Genomic DNA, 16,966 nt, shown 5'->3' with positions numbered 1-16,966 from the left:
GTTCTTGTTTTGCTCATGTTTATTGACTGTGGGTGAGTTACTGCTCTAATTCCACCTGTCTTCAGCCTAAGAACCATGCTGGAGGAATAGGGACAGATCACACAATGGCTTACTGAAACGACACATGTCATTTTCACTCATATTCACTGCCCACAGCAAATCACATGAGCAAGCCTAATGCCATTAGGGCAGGAAATAAAATCCTCTCACCAGATGGAGTTGCAAATGTCTGGAACGATAGGGCATTCTTCCACAGATACCATTTTTTGATAGCAAAGACTAAGCACCAAAGCCACATATTATTTAGATAGATTTCAGTGCATGTGTGATTTTAAAAGGATAAGAAATAAAGGCAAGAAAATGACAGAATTCAAGACTGTGGCTATCTCTGGTGGGGTTGAAGGAGGACAAAATTAGGGCAAAGCAATGGATTGGTAATATTTGTATAACCGGGTTGGCAATTGGGTTCTTTAATGTTTATTTATTTTTAGAGAGAGTGAGAGACAGAGCGGAGCGTGAACAGGGAAGGGGCAGAGAGAGAGGGAGACACAGACTCCGAAGCAGGCTCCAGGCTCTGAGCTGCCAGCACAGAGCCCGACGCGGGGCTCGAACTCACAAACCGTGAGATCATGACCTGAGCCGAAGTCGGACACTTACAACTGAGCCACCCAGGTGCCCCAGCAATCGGGTTCTAATGTGGTCATCATCATATTATCCTTTATAACATGTACACGTAGTTCAGATATTCCTTTGTATATATTGAGAATTATAAAGCTAATAAAGGAAAATGTGCAATTATATTGGTGGAATCACCTCACGTTCCACAAAACAACAGAAGCCTCCTAAGCTATTAAAAGTTGCCTATACTGGGTTTTGTTTATAAGAAAGAAAATCACCCCTTAGATCCCAAAAGTCTGTAGAGGCCCACAAGGGACAAAGCAGGGCACTTTGCCAAAGTCACTGCTGATACACACAAAATGTGTATTTCCATGGATCCTTCTAGAAATATTTTTCTTTTCTGCAAGGTTGCTTGTGTAGCCTTTTTCATTTCATTAACTGTAAATCCGTTTAACCTTCACTTCATTCCTATCTATTCATCCAGGCACTTGAGAGTTTCAGTACAGTTTCACTCTAATGGGGAAAGAGATACACATGCACCATTGAAATCCAGTATGCTAAGAGCAACAACTGATTTTGAAAAAGATAATTGTTCCATAGTGAGAAAAACTGTAGGGAAAGACAAAAGGAGACACAACTTTGCACAGCTCCCTGTTGTCCAGAGTAAAGCCCAGATCCCCGTCACGGGCCTGACAGGCCTCCTGAGCCTGGCAGTGAGCCTCCTGGGCAAGCATCCGCTTAGGACTCCCAATACGGACTTGACTTATGCTCTTTGGACACCCTTTATGGTGTCCATTTCTGCTTCACATTTCATGGGCGGGGGTGGGGGGGTGTTGACTTCCCAAATAGACTGCAAGCTTCTCAAGAGCAGAGAAAACGGACTGGGGGGCATCAGGGGTTGGCATGCCATCACAGAGAGCCTCCCTAAAAGGATATTTGACTTAAAAAGGGAAGAAGGTGAGGAGCGATGACTCCAAGGATCTGGGAGCTGAGAGGCCCATGTAGAAAGAAGAGTCTTTAAAAGATCTGTGTACTTGGCCTATTTGAGAAAGTTCCAGGGCCAGTGTCACTGGGCTAAGAAGGAGAGGGAGGGTAGACGTTTGAAGTAACAAGGGCCAAGAGAGTAAGGACTTTGACTTTCACTTTAAGCGAAATGAGAGCCGTTGGAGGGTTTTCAGCAGAGAGGCGACTTGATCTGATTTCCTCTTTATTATAATCCCTGGCTGCTGTGTGAAATATAGGAGGGCGGAAGCAGACAGGGCTGCAGAAATAACGATAGAGTGACGGCTGCTTGGCCAGAGCAGCAGCGATGGGAAAGAGCTGGAAAGGGAAATGCCTTCTTGCTGTGTTTTCCAGGTACAGCTGACAGGACCTACTATGGACTGGAGAGTCGAAAACAGCTCCAGCTGAAAGGTTGGACTCGCCGTTTTCCAAATTCAAGATGTTGACGAGAGAGGCTGGTCTTGCAGTGGTGGTGTAGGATTTGGAAATGGATATTCATGGACTTCCAAATAGAGAAGTCAAGTGGGTAGCTGGGTCTCTGAGTGTGGAGTTCAAGGGAAGTCTCTGGGCTGATGACTTAACTTCTTCTACATTATTGTATAGACGGCATCTCCACAACAACAGGGGAACACCAGCTCAACAGATCAGAAACGTGTGTTCTCAGGGTCCACTTTCTCAGATCAGCAGCTGGTGAAGGTAAGGGAAGAGAAAAGCAGCTTCAGACACAGAGCTCTGAACGTTGGCCTCCACAAACAGGCTTCGGGAGGCCTGAGAACTCACTGGAATTGCATGCAAAATATATGGGGAAGTTGTCCATTTTGAGAAGGGTGCCTATTATCTATTGGTGGATCCCCAAAGTGATCTCCCGTGGTTCTAACTTCAACAGATTATTTGAGTGAGAGCTCCACTGTCATTGCACACTCTTATGACTGAGGGCAGCTTTCCACATCTGTAAAATGAGACTATTTTCTTCTGCTTGTTCTGAGAGTCACAGGAGAAAGGGAGAATTACAGAAACGTGTGGAAAACCATCAGTGATCTATCCACATATCATGAATACAGAGCAAACACTCCTTACTTACCTGACCTAGGACTCGGTTCTTGAACTGCTTCTCTTCATTACCAACCCTCTTTCCTAAGAGATCTCATCTTCTCGCATGGCTTTTTCACAACTCCCAATAATGTTTCCAGCCCAGATCTCTTCCCTGAACGGCAGGTTCATATATCTAGCTAGCTTAGTTCCTACCTCCCTCTTAGAAATGTAATAGGTATCCCAAATTCTGCATGTCCAAAGCTGAACCTGTGATTCTCCCCAAAACCCATTCCTTCTATATTCTTATCCATTTTAGCGACTGGCATTACCATCTTCGATGCAGTGGCTAAAATCATTGGGATTATCCGAGAGTGTTCTAATTCTCTCATACCCTACATTCACTAGCTAACAAGAGGGCCAAGGGCAAGTTGTCCAAAATAAACGATGGTGTAGTATTTCGAATTGAAGCTACGTGGGAAAAAGCACATGCAAGGACACTTAGACTCTCCTCGGTCCCCTCAAAATGTGGAAATAAAACTACCATATAAAAGGAACCCCTCACTGGACTAAGTAAAAACACATCATTATCACCAGAAATAGGAACTTTAAAGCCAAGAAAGCTATAGAAACAATCCTGGTTAATTTCACTAGTGTACTACGTCAGGCCAAATTCCTCTTAAAAGTCCTTACTAATTAAAGCTCTCAAATGTGTGTTTTTAATCCTGTCCATTCCTCACGAATGCATTTTCTCTGTCTAGAAGGTATAAAAACTGCCCTGCATTATTCATTTGTTTGGGCCTCAAATTCCTTACCGGACCTCTGGCCGCAGGTAATAAAACCTTTGGATTTTTTTTTTTTTCCTCCTGTTAGTATGTCCTCCTCTAAAGTTTAGTCCAGCTGGAAGACCCTGGAGGAAGTGGAATACTTCTGATGACATTTTCGGGTGATGGGGCGGTGGTCCGGAGCCAACAGCCAAAAAAGTATTCTTGAAGACACCTTTGGTGCAAAAAAAAAAAAAAAAAAAAGGTGATTTTATTTAAGCAGGGAACAGGACCCTGGGCAGGAAGAGCTGTCCTGACAGGTAACTTCTTATATACCCTCAGGATGGAAGGTGGTCAGGGATAAAGTCTTTAAGGAATTTTGTCAGCAAGGTTTCCAGGACCTTGAGGGACTAGCTGTTGCTAGGGAAACACAATTTATCACTGTGTAGTAAAACCTCAGTCATGAGACCCTTCAGATATACATCAGGGGGCCACATGCTTAGAGTATGATTGTCAGCATATATCTTGGGGCAGTTGAGATAAAGGAAGTTTCCAAAGGAATTTTTATAGGTTAAAGTAGACTTACAGGTTCAGGGGTGGGGAGTGGGGGGCGGTCAGGATGATGTTAAGCCAAGGTGCTCTTTTGCCCCTAGCAAAGTGTTATCATCCAGCCAGCTGAGCTCCTAGAGGGAGGTCACTGCCGGTTTCAAGGACCTGCCAATGGCTGTAGGCAATAAGGGAATTTAGTTTTTCGCTTGCCTTAACTTCCCACATCACTATGACAAGCGCTTACACCCTTCCTTTGTTCTAGGGTAGCCAGGAGTGTCCTAGGAATGTCACATATATCCCACCCGGGGGCGGGGGAGGGGTAGCCTGTATTTTGCCCTCAGCTCGCTCCACGCTCCCTCATCACTTCCCTCCCCACGCTTAGCAATTTGGGGTGAAATATCCTGATGCCTATATGTACACGTTTTTAAAATGCCACCACATCTCCTTAAAATTAGGTGACACTTACATATTGACCATTAAGTGACATCCTTATCTCCGTGAGGTTTTCATAATACGTCATAAAATGTCGCCCGCTAGGCCACGCAACACCTGCCAGATCTGACTCCCCAGCCGCCCAGCCGCCCAGCGCACGACCCCGGGGCCTTCGGAACCGCGGAGCGAGCCTGGCAGAGCGCAGCCCAGCCCAGGGGCGGGGCGGAGGCGGGGCCGGAGGCAGGGCCAGGCGGGCGGCGGGAACGCGTCTTTGTTCCGCAGCCGTCCTCCCGCCGCCGACCCCGCCATCTTGGACGCGGGAGCCCTGCAGGGAAGGCGCACCCGCTCCCTCCCGCGTGGGCATCCCCTTGCTAGTATTCCAGAACCAAACCCACCTGACTTCGAACTCGAAAGTGCTCGAGGACGAAGGAAGCGCCTTGGAAATGCTGACGATACCACGTGGCCTTATCTGTCACCCAAAACGATGGGCAGCCCAAGGCTTAGACAAGCCGACTGCGGCAGAGCCACAGCACGGCTTAACAACTAAGCCCCAACGTTAAAAGCCCTCGGATTAAGATAAAGGGGCACGACAGAACGGACAACTAACAATTCTCATACACATTTGGAAGCTGGGCCGACAATATAACACAAAACTCCTAGAAAGTAACCAAAAGCTACAGATCTTTCGTGAAAAACGTGGGCGGCCCTGAAAAGGGCCTTTTTGTGCTTGTGGCGGTAGAAGGTCCGAGGCGCTCAGCCGCCGAAGCCGTAGAGGGTGCGGCCCTGGCGCTTGAGCGCGTACACCACATCCATGGCCGTGACCGTCTTGCGCTTGGCGTGCTCCGTGTAGGTGACGGCGTCCCGGATCACGTTCTCCAGGAACACCTTGAGCACCCCGCGGGTCTCCTCGTAGATGAGCCCGGAGATGCGCTTCACGCCGCCGCGCCGGGCCAGCCGCCGGATGGCGGGCTTGGTGATGCCCTGGATGTTGTCGCGCAGCACCTTGCGGTGGCGCTTGGCGCCCCCTTTGCCCAGACCCTTCCCGCCTTTGCCTCGGCCAGACATGTCAGCACCGCTTAGTCACCTTCCGGAGAAAGCATGAAAGTCGTGGAGGCAACCTCCTTATATGTGCAGGATGCGGACCTAATTGAAGACTGGAAGCGCGCACGCAGGAAGGGCCGTTGCCCGGCCCCGCCCTCCGCGGCTCACTCCAGTGACGTCACTGGAGGCGGGGCCCGGACCCTCGGAGCGTGCCCTCCGCGGAGGCGGCTGGAGGGTCCGGGGGCCTGTGTGGGACCTCGGACCTTTTTCGGTGCGTCAGACTAAAAAAGTGAGCGTTTTGCTCTACGTTTTGCTGCGTGAGGGGCCTTGGCCGATCGCCGGGCGCCTGCGTTGGCCGGCGACCCCGCGGACCGGCCCTTCCCGCCCGAGCCTCCGTCCGGGCCTCCCGCGGCCGGGCGTCACCCCCACACCGAGCCCGAGAGGGTGTCCTCCCAACGGCGACCGCGGGCCTGGTTAGTGACTCCGAGGCGGAATTCTCGCCCGCGTGCCTTTCCCGGTCTTCCCCTTCCTTCCCTGTTTAGTAAAGCTTGTAAGCCTCGCTGAGTATCTGGCCGCCTCTCCCCTCTGCCTCCGGAATTTCAACGGGGTGGTAACGCTTCCGTCTCTGCCCCTCTCTGATTCTGGTAGCGATATTGTTCCGAAGAGAATTGGCAGTTTGTGGTAACCGAGGTGTTGAACCGGCGACCTCAACGTGGGTGTTTCCAGTGTCAGCAATCGCCTCTGAACAGAGTTAAGAGCATTATTAGGAGTCGCATCGTGCCGGAGAGCAGAGTGGCGCAGCGGAAGCGTGCTGGGCCCATAACCCAGAGGTCGATGGATCGAAACCATCCTCTGCTATCTGCTTTTCCTGCAACGTTTTAGTTTCTGTGGCCTCGTTTCACAGTAGGGGAAGAAAATAGAGCCTGTTTTGCTTCATTCGGGAGTGAAAATTATTTCCTGAAAATAAACGTGAAACTGTTTACATTCTCCAGAGAGAAAAAGACCGTCGGTCATGGATACTCAGTTATCATTAATTAAGATGTTCCCCCACCACAAGCTATATTTCTAGTGGTTGCCAAAGGGATCGTGACAGTCCCACTGCCCTATGAACCTGGGAACACGCTAAAATAAGCTGAGTGTAAGGGTGAGGACAGGGATGGAAGCCGAGAGAAGGCGTTTTCTTTCCTTCTATACGTAATTCAGAAAAGCTCTAGTTAGTGAGCTGTGGCCACGTGGCTAAAGCCATAGACCAATCTGCTGGGCCCTCCCAGCGCCAAATCTTTGCAACTACCAGAGTCGGAAACTTTGGAATAAATAAGTAACAGCTTGAGACAGAGTGCAAAGTTTTGGTGGCCACGATTGAACTCTGACCTGAGAAACCACTTATGTGGTTGATGCTGGTAAATGTGTTTCTACCGCCTGCCTCCCTTTACCAGTCTCCAACAGAGGTGCTCTCCTCTATGCTCATGTTTAAAGTGTATGTTTTATATTTCTCTCAGAAAAGATCCCTGTTCATATACTTACATTGTAAGAGGTCAACTTATAAGATATCAGAAAGCTTATTGTATATAAGTTCAGCTTAAACTCACCTTTCATGAATAATTGAGATAATAGCTTTTGTAGTTCCCTAATACGGAAATTGACCGCCCTATGTCGCTGTAACTTTGCCTGCTTGCTAAATAGATACCTTAGGCTGCAAAACGCTCCCCCATCCCTTTTACCAAGACCAACGTGTAAAAAGTCACCAACTCACCGCCCCACGATATCTTAGGTGTCTAACTACAGTTGGTCATTTTAAACCCTCTTAGGACAAAGAACTTTAAATTGATAGGTTCCTACCAAAACTAAGGTCTGTGTGTCACAATAGAATTGGCTTCCATGAAATGCTGTAAATTGCAATTGGGTAACTAAATAATGACCTATTCTGACTTGCTGAAATCCATAGAAGCTCACTGCTACCTTTGTTCGGGGCCATTCTCTACACTTTCCTCCTTAAGATCAGGAGATCAGGTTTGGCCCGGCCGTGAATAAAATCTTGCCTCGCTTCTATTCGGTGTCTGGTGGTATTTTTTTTTTTTTCCAACAGCACCCTGTTTCATTTGGAGGTTCCACCGAGATTCTGTGACCACCCGAAATTCGGAGGCTGAAGCGGAACAGCTAGGGGAGAGCTCCCGAGACACGTTCCTCGGCCCCAGCCTTCCGTTCTCAGACCTGGCTTAAGCAAGGTACGCGAGGCGGCGCCTATTTTCTGTTTTCTGTTCTCTGTTACTGGCCAGATCTGATTCTCGGAGGGAAGGCTGGATGCAGCTTAACTTCCCCCTAGCTGGTGTCTGGTGGAGACGTCCCAGCCCCATCTGGGTCTCCGGACCGTCTGGGTTGGGCTTGATCACCCCAACCATTCGTTCTATGTTCAGTGCTCTGTGTGCCCCGTTAAACGTTTCCTGTTAGCCTATCTTTATCTCTGGTGTGACCCACTGTTTAACCTCCGTCATGGGTCAGTCTTCGTCCGAGCCTTGCTCCCCCCTTAAATGCATGCTAAATAACTTCTCTGGTTTCAAAAAAAGAGGAAAGAACTATGGCTTTAACCTAAAGCTGTCCTGGCTGCGGACATGTTGCCCACTGGACTGGCCGATGCTCTCTGGGGTTGACTGGCCCCCAGAGGGCTCCTAGAATCTTAACCTTGCTTATGCCGTCCGCAGGATTTGTCATGATGTTCATCTCAACCAGGAGCCATATGCTGTGACTTGGGTCGACCTCCTAAACGACCCACCTTCCTGGCCGAGAAAGTGCCAGAAACAGGGCCAGAAGCTGTCATCCGGCATCTCCCTTTCCCACTCCCCTTCCTGTTCTCCTCCAAACTCCCGAACCCTTGCTTCCCGTCACTCAGCCTTCAAAGAGGCTTTACCCAGTGCTTCAGGAGATACCCGAAGGGAGGGACTTGTTATCCGATTCTCAGAGACCACCTCCTTATCCCCAGACCCCATTAGCTCCCCAGGAACCAAAAGCCGCAGGAGATCCTTTGACTAGTCCCCCACATACCAGATCAGGAGCCCTCTAGAGAGGAGAACACCAGTCCTCTGATGCCCCAGTTCCCATCCTTCCTCTTAGGCAAACCGCTCCGGCTCCAGGTCCAGACAGGCGGCCAACACGCCCGATGGTTGTCTACACTCCTTTCTCCACCTCGGACCTCTACAACTGGAAAACTCAGAACCCGCCTTTCTCTGAAAACCCCCAGGGCCTAATTGACTTATTGCGCTCTATTTTCCCCACTCACTTACCTACTTGGGAAGATTGTCACCAACTCTTGCAGGTCTTACTGACTTCAAGGAAAGGGCCCGAGTGCCCCGGGAAGCCACGAGAGCAGTCCTTGGCCCAGATGGAATGCCTACCACAGACCTTCACAGAATTGAGCACGTTTTCCCTTCCACGCCGCCCCAGTGGGACCCTAACACGGATAACGGTAGGGAGCGTCTACTCCAGTATCGCCAGATTCTGTTACAGGGGCTTCACGCAGCGGCACGAAAGCCCACCTATCTGACAAAGATTCAGGACACAGTCCAAGGACCAAATGAGTCGCCTGCAGCCTTCCTAGAAAGGCTTTACCAAGCTTACCGCTTATAATCCCTATTGACCCCGAGGCAACAGAGAACCGTAAAACCATTAATATGGCTTTCGTTTCTCAGTCGGCCCCAGACATCCGTAAAAAGCTCCAAAAATTAGAAGGATCCGAAGGAAAGGTAATTTCAAAGTTGGTGGAAATAGCCCAGCGAGTTTTTCAGAGCAGGGACAGCCCTGCCATTATGCAAGGGAAAGAAATAGGGAAAGCCCTAGTAGCAGCCTGGGGAAAACCCCCCAGGCAACAGCAAAGGACAGGGAAGGCCTCAACCCCGCCAGAAAGGACCCCGAGCAAAGCTGGGAAAAAAAATCAATGTGCTTATTGTAAGGAAGAAGGCCATTGGAAAGATAAATGCCTCAGCAAAACGCCTCCCATCCTGGTCGCCCAGGAACAGTGACGCCACCACAGCTCCCCTCTTTCCCTGAATCCCCAGGAGGCTGCGGTTACCCTCAACATAGAAGGAAAAGAAACCAGATTCCTGGTTGACACTGGGGCTATGTATTCTGTTCTTAAAGAACCCTTAGGACCTGTGATTAAAGAAAAGGTATACATTCAGGGAGCCACAGGACGAACGCAAGGCTACCCGCGGACTCGTGCCCGAATCACTGACCTAGCTCAAGGGACTATTACTCATTCCTTTGTGCTCATACTGGATTGCCCATCTTCCCTTCTGGGGAGAGATCTGTTGCACAAGCTTAAGGCCCAAATCTCCTTTACCGGAAATTCTACAGACTTGAACCTATAGCCACCTGCCATTCTAGTTACTTGCCCTATATCAGAGGAATATCTACTCCTGGGAAAACTGGAGCGGAAAGCCTCTCCATTAATAGAGAAGTGGAAAGAGACAATTCCTACAGCTTGGGCTGAAACTAACCCCCCCCCCCCCCCCGGACTAGCCATTCAACGAGCGCCGCTAGTGATCCAGCTAGCTGCCACAGCCACCCCAATCCGGGTGAGGCAATATCCATCCCATCAGCCAGCGAGCGAGGGAGGGAATTGCCAAACACATCAACCGCTTGCAAGAAGCTGGGATCCTAACGCCATGCCATTCCCCCTGGAATACTCCCTTGCTTCCTGTCCCAAAACCTGGGACTTCAGAGTATAGGCCGGCACAAGACCTCAGAGAAGTTAACAAAAGGGTGGAGACAATTCATCCTACGGTCCCCAACCCCTATACTCTCCTGAGTGAACTCTCACCAAATTACCTCCTTTACTCCGTCCTGGACTTAAAGGATGCATTCTTTGCTTTGCCGATTGCGAAGGTCAGTCAGCCTATTTTTGCCTTTGAATGGACAGACCCAGATGGAACCTACAACGGACAGTTAACCTGGACTCAACTGCCCCAAGGGTTTAGAAACTCCCCTACTCTTTTTGATGAGGCGCTTCGAAGGGATTTGGTCCCCTACCGGGAGAGCCACCCAGATGTTAGGCTGTTACAATATGTGGACAGCTTGCTCCTAGCCACTGACTCCTTAGCTGCACAAAGGCTACGGAGGACCTGCTAAGGGAATTAGATGTCCTGGCATATAAAGTTTCCGCAAAGAAGGCGCAAATTCGCTTGGACTCTGTCATATACTTGGGCTACCAACTGCGTGAAGGCAAGCGATCGCTGGGGCAGGAAAGAATCCAAGGTATCCTCAACATTGCCAAACCCACAACTAAAAGGCAGATCGGGGAGTTCCTAGGGGCCGCTGGGTATTGCCGCCTCCGGTTACCTGGTTTCGCTGAGATGGCAAAACCCCTGTACTCCGCCACCGGGGGTGAAGGAACTGAGATGGTCCGGAGAGAACAAGAAGATAGGGCTTTTGAGCAAATCGAGAGCGCCCTCACCCAAGCCCCAGCCCTAGCTTCACCTGCTATTACCAAACCCTTCCAACTATTTGTGCATGAGATCCAGGGTCCTTACTCAAGCTCTGGGCCCCTGGAAACGACCTGTCGCCTACTTGTCCAAGCGGCTGGACTCTGTTGCCACCGGGTGGCCCGGTTGCCTCAGAGCGGTTTACCGCCACTGCCATGCTGGTTGAAGAAGCTTCCAAACTAACGCTTGGGCAAGACCTTCAGATCACAGGACCTCACGCAGTAGCATCCCTGCTGCGCTCCCCACCAGACCGATGGATCAACGCACGAATCCTCCAGGATCAGGTATCGCCACTAGACCCTCCACGCATTACTTTCCTGAAGACGGAGGCTTTAAATCCAGCCACGTTGCTGCCAGATGGCGACTCAGAGGCCCCACGCCACGATTGCTTGGAAACCGGGAGTACTCTGACGGGACTGAGGGGGGACTTAAGAGAGCAACCTCTGCCAAAGGTGGACTTCGAGCTGTTCTCTGATGGCAGCCGTTTTGTCAAAGATGGACTCAGACACGCAGGTGCAGCTGTAGTGACTCAGGACCAGGTTATCGGGGCCCAAGCCCTTGACGCTTCTGCCCAAAGAGCAGAGCTGATGGCTCGAGCCCAGGCCCTCGGATGGGCAAAGGGAAAAACGGTGAACGTTTTCACTGATAGGAGGTATGCCTTTGCCGCCACCCACGTTCCTGGAGCTCTATATAAGGAAAGAGGACCGTTCACTTCAGGAGGGAAGGAAATTAAAAATACAGAAATCCTGGCCCTACTGGAAGCCTTATGGCTTCCTAAAAAGGTGGCCATTATACATCGCAAGAGCCACCAAAAGGCAGACTCGCCCCAAGCAAAAGGAAACGCCGTTGCTGATGCAACGGCCAAGGCCACAGCAGAAAGACCTGTTCTCCCGATTAAAATTTTGCCTCTGCTGCCTCCACGCTTTCTCCCCACGGAACCATTTTATACCAAAGAAGAGCTACGCCTGATAAAGACCTCGAGGGCAAAAAGAGATGACCAGCATTGGTATCACCTCGAGGATGGACGCATCTTCATACCAGAAGCTATAGTACGGACCTCGCTCCGGCAAGTCCACAGCCCCACACATCTAGGGGCAACCAAGTTGTCTGAACTAGCCCAAAGAGACTATGTTATTCCAAACCTTAATGAAATCGTAAAAAGCCTAGTCGACCGATGCAAAGCCTGTGCTCAGACTCACCCATCTCCCAAGTTTAACTTTTCGGGACGGCGACTACGCGGACAGATGCCTGGAGAAATTATGGGAATTTGACTTCACTGAGACGAGACATGGGCCCGATGGCTATCATTATCTCCTCGTTCTAGTGGACACCTTCTCTGGATGGGTAGAGGCTTTCCCCACGAGAACAGAGTCAGCTCAGATAGTGGCTAAGAAATTACTCAGTGAATTGGTTCCCCGATTTGGCATCCCTACTGGTCTGGGGTCAGATAATGGCCGGGCTTTCATAGCCCAGATATCTAAAATGTTGGCCAAAAGCTTACAAATAAATTGGAAATTCCATTGTGCCTACCACCCCCAAAGTTCAGGGCACGTAGAAAGAATGCATAGAACTCTAAAAGAAACCTTGACTGAATTAATTCCAGAAACTGGCGAAAACTGGGTAGGCGTCCTTCCTCTTGCCCTCCTCAGAGTACGCTGTATACCTTACGTAAGAGGCATCCCCCCCTTTGAAATCCTATTTGGAAGACCACCTCACTTGCTTCCAAAATTAGGAGATGAACAACGGGTGGAAATCTCAAACCAACACCTAGATTTCATTCCCCGGTCTCGATTTACGAGGGAACCCATTTCTCCTATCCTAGTGCCCCTCTTTGTAGGACTGGGGGAGGGGGGGTGTCGCAGGATCCATTGGCGTAAGTACCGCCGCTTTCGTCACAGGGGATCAGAACTTCAAATTACTAAGCAAACAAATTGATCAGGATATATCAGAATTAGAAAAGAATATTGATAAACTGTCTCAATCTGTAAACTCTTTAGCTGAGGTGGTACGTCAGAATCGGAGAGGCCTAGGCCTGTTGTTTTTACAACAAGGAGGGCTTTGTATGGCCCCTGGGGAACACTGCTGTTTTTATGTCAATAATTCAGGAATCATCAAGCAGAGCCTGAGTCAGATCGGACCACGACTAGAGGAAAGAGAAAGACAAAGACGAATTCATCAAAATTGGTATGAGTCTCTATTTTTCTGGTCCCCTTGGCTAACGACTCTCCTGAGTGCCCTTGCGGGACCCCTTATCTTCCTCTTCCTAGCTATAACTATAGGACCCTGTTTGGTAAGACTACTACTTCAGTTCGTAAATTGAAAAATAGGATCTATAAAGCTTATGGTGTCACCTAGCCAATACGTCCCATTAGCCCAAATGCCAAAATAAGGCTATTCAAAGGTTTGAATAACTAACAAACAGGAGTGGGGAATGTAAGAGGTCAACTTATAAGATAACAGAAAGCTTATTGTATATCCGTTCGGCTTAAACTCACCTTTCATGAATAATTGAGATAAAAGCTTACGTAGTTCCCTAATACGGAAATCGACCGCCCTATGTCGCTGTAACTTTGCCTGCTTGCTAAATAGATACCTTAGGCTGCAAAACGCTCCCCCATCCCTTTTACCAAGATCTGGCCTAGGCAAGACCAACGTGTAAAAAGTCACCAACTCACCGCCCCACGGTATCTTAGGTGTCTAACTACAGTTGGTCATTTTAGACCCTCTTAGGACAAAGAACTTTAAATTGATAGGTTCCCACCAAAACTAAGGTCTGTGTGTCACAATAGAATTGGCTTCCATGAAATGCTGTAAATTGCAATTGGGTAACTAAATAATGACCTATTCTGACTTGCTGAAATCCATAGACGCTCACTGCTACCTTTGTTCGGGGCCATTCTCTACACTTTCCTCCTTGAGATCCGGAGATCAGGTCTGGCCCGGCCGTGAATAAAATCTTGCCTCGCTTCTATTCAGTGTCTGGTGGGTTTTTGGGTTTTGTTTTTTTTTTCCGACAGCACCCTGTTTCAACGTGATACTGTGCTAAGCATGAAGTGTTCAAGTAACCTACAGTCTAGACATGCTTTTAGACAAGTATACAGGTATGTATAGTACAATAAGATATTTCTTTTAAAAGGTTATGCACAAAGTGCGGCGGGAAGAAGGGAAAATGAGGTTTCTGATAGCCCCGCCATCACCCACGAGTTGAGTGATTTTCCAGAAGGACTCACGTGACTCAACATATACTCAAAGTTAAGATTTATGACAGCAAAGGGAAGAATGCAGACACAGAGGGACAAAGATCCGCACGAGCAAAGACAAGGGAAGTCTTTCTCGGCCTCCGTCTTCAGAGATGATGTGCACACTTCTCCTCTCCGGCTGTGAGCTACAGGCACCAGTGAAAGCTGTGGCTGCCAAACAAAGTCCACCTGAGTCCCGGAGCCCAAGTTCTGGAAGGGACCCGGTCACCTGCCTGCCATACCTACCCCACACCAGCTACGTGTCAGCAATTTGCAAGTTTACTTCAAATAAGCTGACGACGTGCTTCATAGTGCCCCACCGCCTCAGGTGCACAGAATAACATCATTTCCCAGTAACCGTGTGAACATTCCAGAGTTTGACAGAGGGACGTCACCGCGACTGCAGAGATCTGTGGAATCCGAGTGAAATAGATTCGCAGCATCACCCTTGCCCTGGCAATGGCCCAAGTCGGGAAAGGTGGCAGATTTTGAGTCCCAACTTGAATAAGAGCTTAGCAGGCAGCCGGGAAGAGGCTTCCAGATTGGGGGGGGGGGGGGGGGGGGGTGGACAAGCCCAAGGAGGCATACCGGTTGAGGGTTTCTAAAGAACTATAAAGCATTCAGTGCGATCGAACATGGAGGGGAGAGAGATTGCTGTATTCAGCAAAGTGGCTGTATTCAGATCACCTCCCATTCACCCTGTAGCTGGAGGCGGTCTGCCCCCCACAGTACACCAGACGGCCGGACAGGCCATGCTCGACGCTGGACGGATGAGATTGGTAGCCGTTTCCGGTCACACGCACTCACAGCCCGGAAGGGGAGGGCGCCGCATGCCGCGCAAGGTCGCTCCGCTGCAATCTCCAATCGAGTGAGCCAGCAAGGGCTGCGGGAGGTAAGCCTCCTAGTTACCAGGGGGCAGAGCGACCCCTGGTTCCCTCCAAAAGATCGATTGGCTTATTTTAACAGCTTCCAGGACTGACAGGGAGGGAAACCCATGAGGCTGAGGGGCTGACGGGATGTACCTGGACAGAGGAACGGGCCCGGGGTCTTATCTTGTGAGAAGAGGCAAACGCACAGGCCGTTTGGGCTCAAAGATGTGTCAGAGGAGCCTTGGAAATGTTCGGGCCTACACTGGAATTCTGAGTTGTGGCAGAAGCGACAGGGAAAGGGCCAGGCATAAGGAAGGGAAGGTGCAGTGCAAACAGGTTTCGAATTTTGTCTATGGGCAGTAAGAAACCACCACCAGTTTTGATCAAAGGAGTAATAGGATCACATTTTCTCAGTAGAAAAAAATCTCTGGAGGGGCGCCTGGGTGGCTCAGTCTGTTGAGCGACCGACTTCGGTTCAGGTCATGATCTCACAGTTCATGAGTTCGAGGCCCGCTGACAGCTCGGAGCCTGGAGCCCGCTTCAGATTCTGTGTCTCCCTCTCTCTCTGCCCCTCCCCCTCTCATGCTCTGTCTCTCTCTGTCTCTGAAATAAGTAAACATAAAAAATTTGTTTAAAAAAAAAAAATCTCTGGAATTTCCAAGCTGGTGGCCTGATCTTTGACTGTTTTTGTTTTGTTTTGTTTTGTTTGCAGGGGAGGGGGGGTGTGGGTTTTTGGTTTCATTGCAAACTATGCAACAATGTCTTTCATAACGTATGCGGTTTTAAAAAATCATTTCTTCAGCCTCTCCATTCACAGACAAGAATAAGCGTACTAACATCTTGGAACTTGGCGAACGTGATCGTTGCCAAGGGAGGAGAAGATGACCCGTAAGGCACGCTAGACCAGGAGGCCAAAACATCTGCACACCCCTGCAAACAGGCAGGCGAACGTGCCAGACAGACCGAACCCCAACTCAGCCTTCACTGGCCTCCGTCGCATAACCAGGCCCGTATCAGCAGCACGTTTCTGGTCAACAACCAGCAAATGTCCAAAGTTTTCGCCATCATCTCCTGCCACAGGTATCTGGGATATAGGTCCCTCGGGTCTCACCAGAAACTGTGTTGATGCCTGAGGGGAAATGTCATGGAAACCGAGACACCAGTCATCCGCAAAAATTCTTTGGCAACCGCCCCCTGGTTTTTCAGCTCGGCCGGCGGCTGCGTTCCAGCCCCACATCTCACTCTGCACTGGCAACGTGGAGCCCGCTCGGGGTTCTCTCCCTTCCCCTTCCCCTGCTCGCTCGCTCTCTCTCAAAATAAATAAATAAACAAAACAATTCTTTGGGCTGGATATCCTCGCTGGGGAATCTTCCCGTAGATCATGTCTCCACCGGGTCAGGTCTCCACCAGGACAAATCCGTAGTCAGATTTTGGGGGGATGAAGGAATCTTTGAGCTCCATAATCCCCACATTAGAGGCGATGGCAAAATTCCCAAAAAATATGTGTGTGAGACATGGAGCACATGTTTATTGAGCTCCTACTATTTGCCTGATGTTATTCCGTGGACAGGGAAAGAAGGACCACGTAAAGCATCCCATGTCTGTGCTCCGGAAGCTGCTGATTTACTAGTCAACACAAGCCAAGATCTATCACAAATGAGCCAAGAGGGCCAGTGCTCCCAAGGTCTGGGACTTAAGAAAATTAAGGAAATGCGGCGTGTGTAGATTGTCGACAGTATCCTTAAACAAGGTCACACAGATTCACTGATGAACTCGAAAGAAGCCATCCAAAATATCAAAATATAGGTGTAAATCTCTTCCACTTTATTGGGCCCAGCACTCTACAGAGCATCATCAATTCTATAAACCCCTCGGCCATAGAATGGTTTCATTGCAACGCGTTCCGGTGTTGGGTCATCTACCAAATGTAAAACTCATTAACCATGTCT

At 49.6% G+C, this 16,966-nt stretch overlaps 1 protein-coding gene, 1 long non-coding RNA gene and 1 other non-coding gene across 3 annotated transcripts; 2 read left to right on the top strand and 1 right to left on the bottom strand.

Annotated features, from left to right (window-relative positions):
• Positions 1–3,552: 3,552 nt before the first annotated feature.
• Positions 3,553–5,504, bottom strand: LOC125166615 (histone H4). The gene is made up of 2 exons (XM_047860540.1): positions 4,790–5,504; positions 3,553–3,648 (listed from the first exon to the last, which is right to left on the bottom strand). The coding sequence occupies exon 1, from the start codon at positions 5,457–5,459 to the stop codon at positions 5,148–5,150; it is 312 nt and encodes a 103-aa protein (XP_047716496.1). The 5' UTR covers positions 5,460–5,504; the 3' UTR covers positions 3,553–3,648; positions 4,790–5,147.
• Positions 5,505–5,660: 156 nt separating this feature from the next.
• Positions 5,661–16,313, top strand: LOC125166627 (uncharacterized). Its single transcript, XR_007152469.1, has 6 exons — positions 5,661–5,908; positions 7,522–7,660; positions 8,746–8,895; positions 13,015–13,093; positions 14,046–15,040; positions 15,820–16,313. It is a non-coding gene; the product is annotated as an uncharacterized LOC125166627 (long non-coding RNA).
• TRNAM-CAU (transfer RNA methionine (anticodon CAU)) lies at positions 6,222–6,293 on the top strand. The gene has a single exon. It is a non-coding gene; the product is annotated as a tRNA-Met (tRNA).
• Positions 16,314–16,966: the final 653 nt, after the last annotated feature.

Source organism: Prionailurus viverrinus, chromosome B2 (assembly GCF_022837055.1).
Source record: "Prionailurus viverrinus isolate Anna chromosome B2, UM_Priviv_1.0, whole genome shotgun sequence".
In the NCBI taxonomy this organism is placed as follows: Eukaryota; Metazoa; Chordata; class Mammalia; order Carnivora; family Felidae; genus Prionailurus; species Prionailurus viverrinus.
The sequence above is the reverse complement of the archived record's forward strand: the minus strand, read 5'-3'. Positions and strand labels throughout refer to the sequence as shown.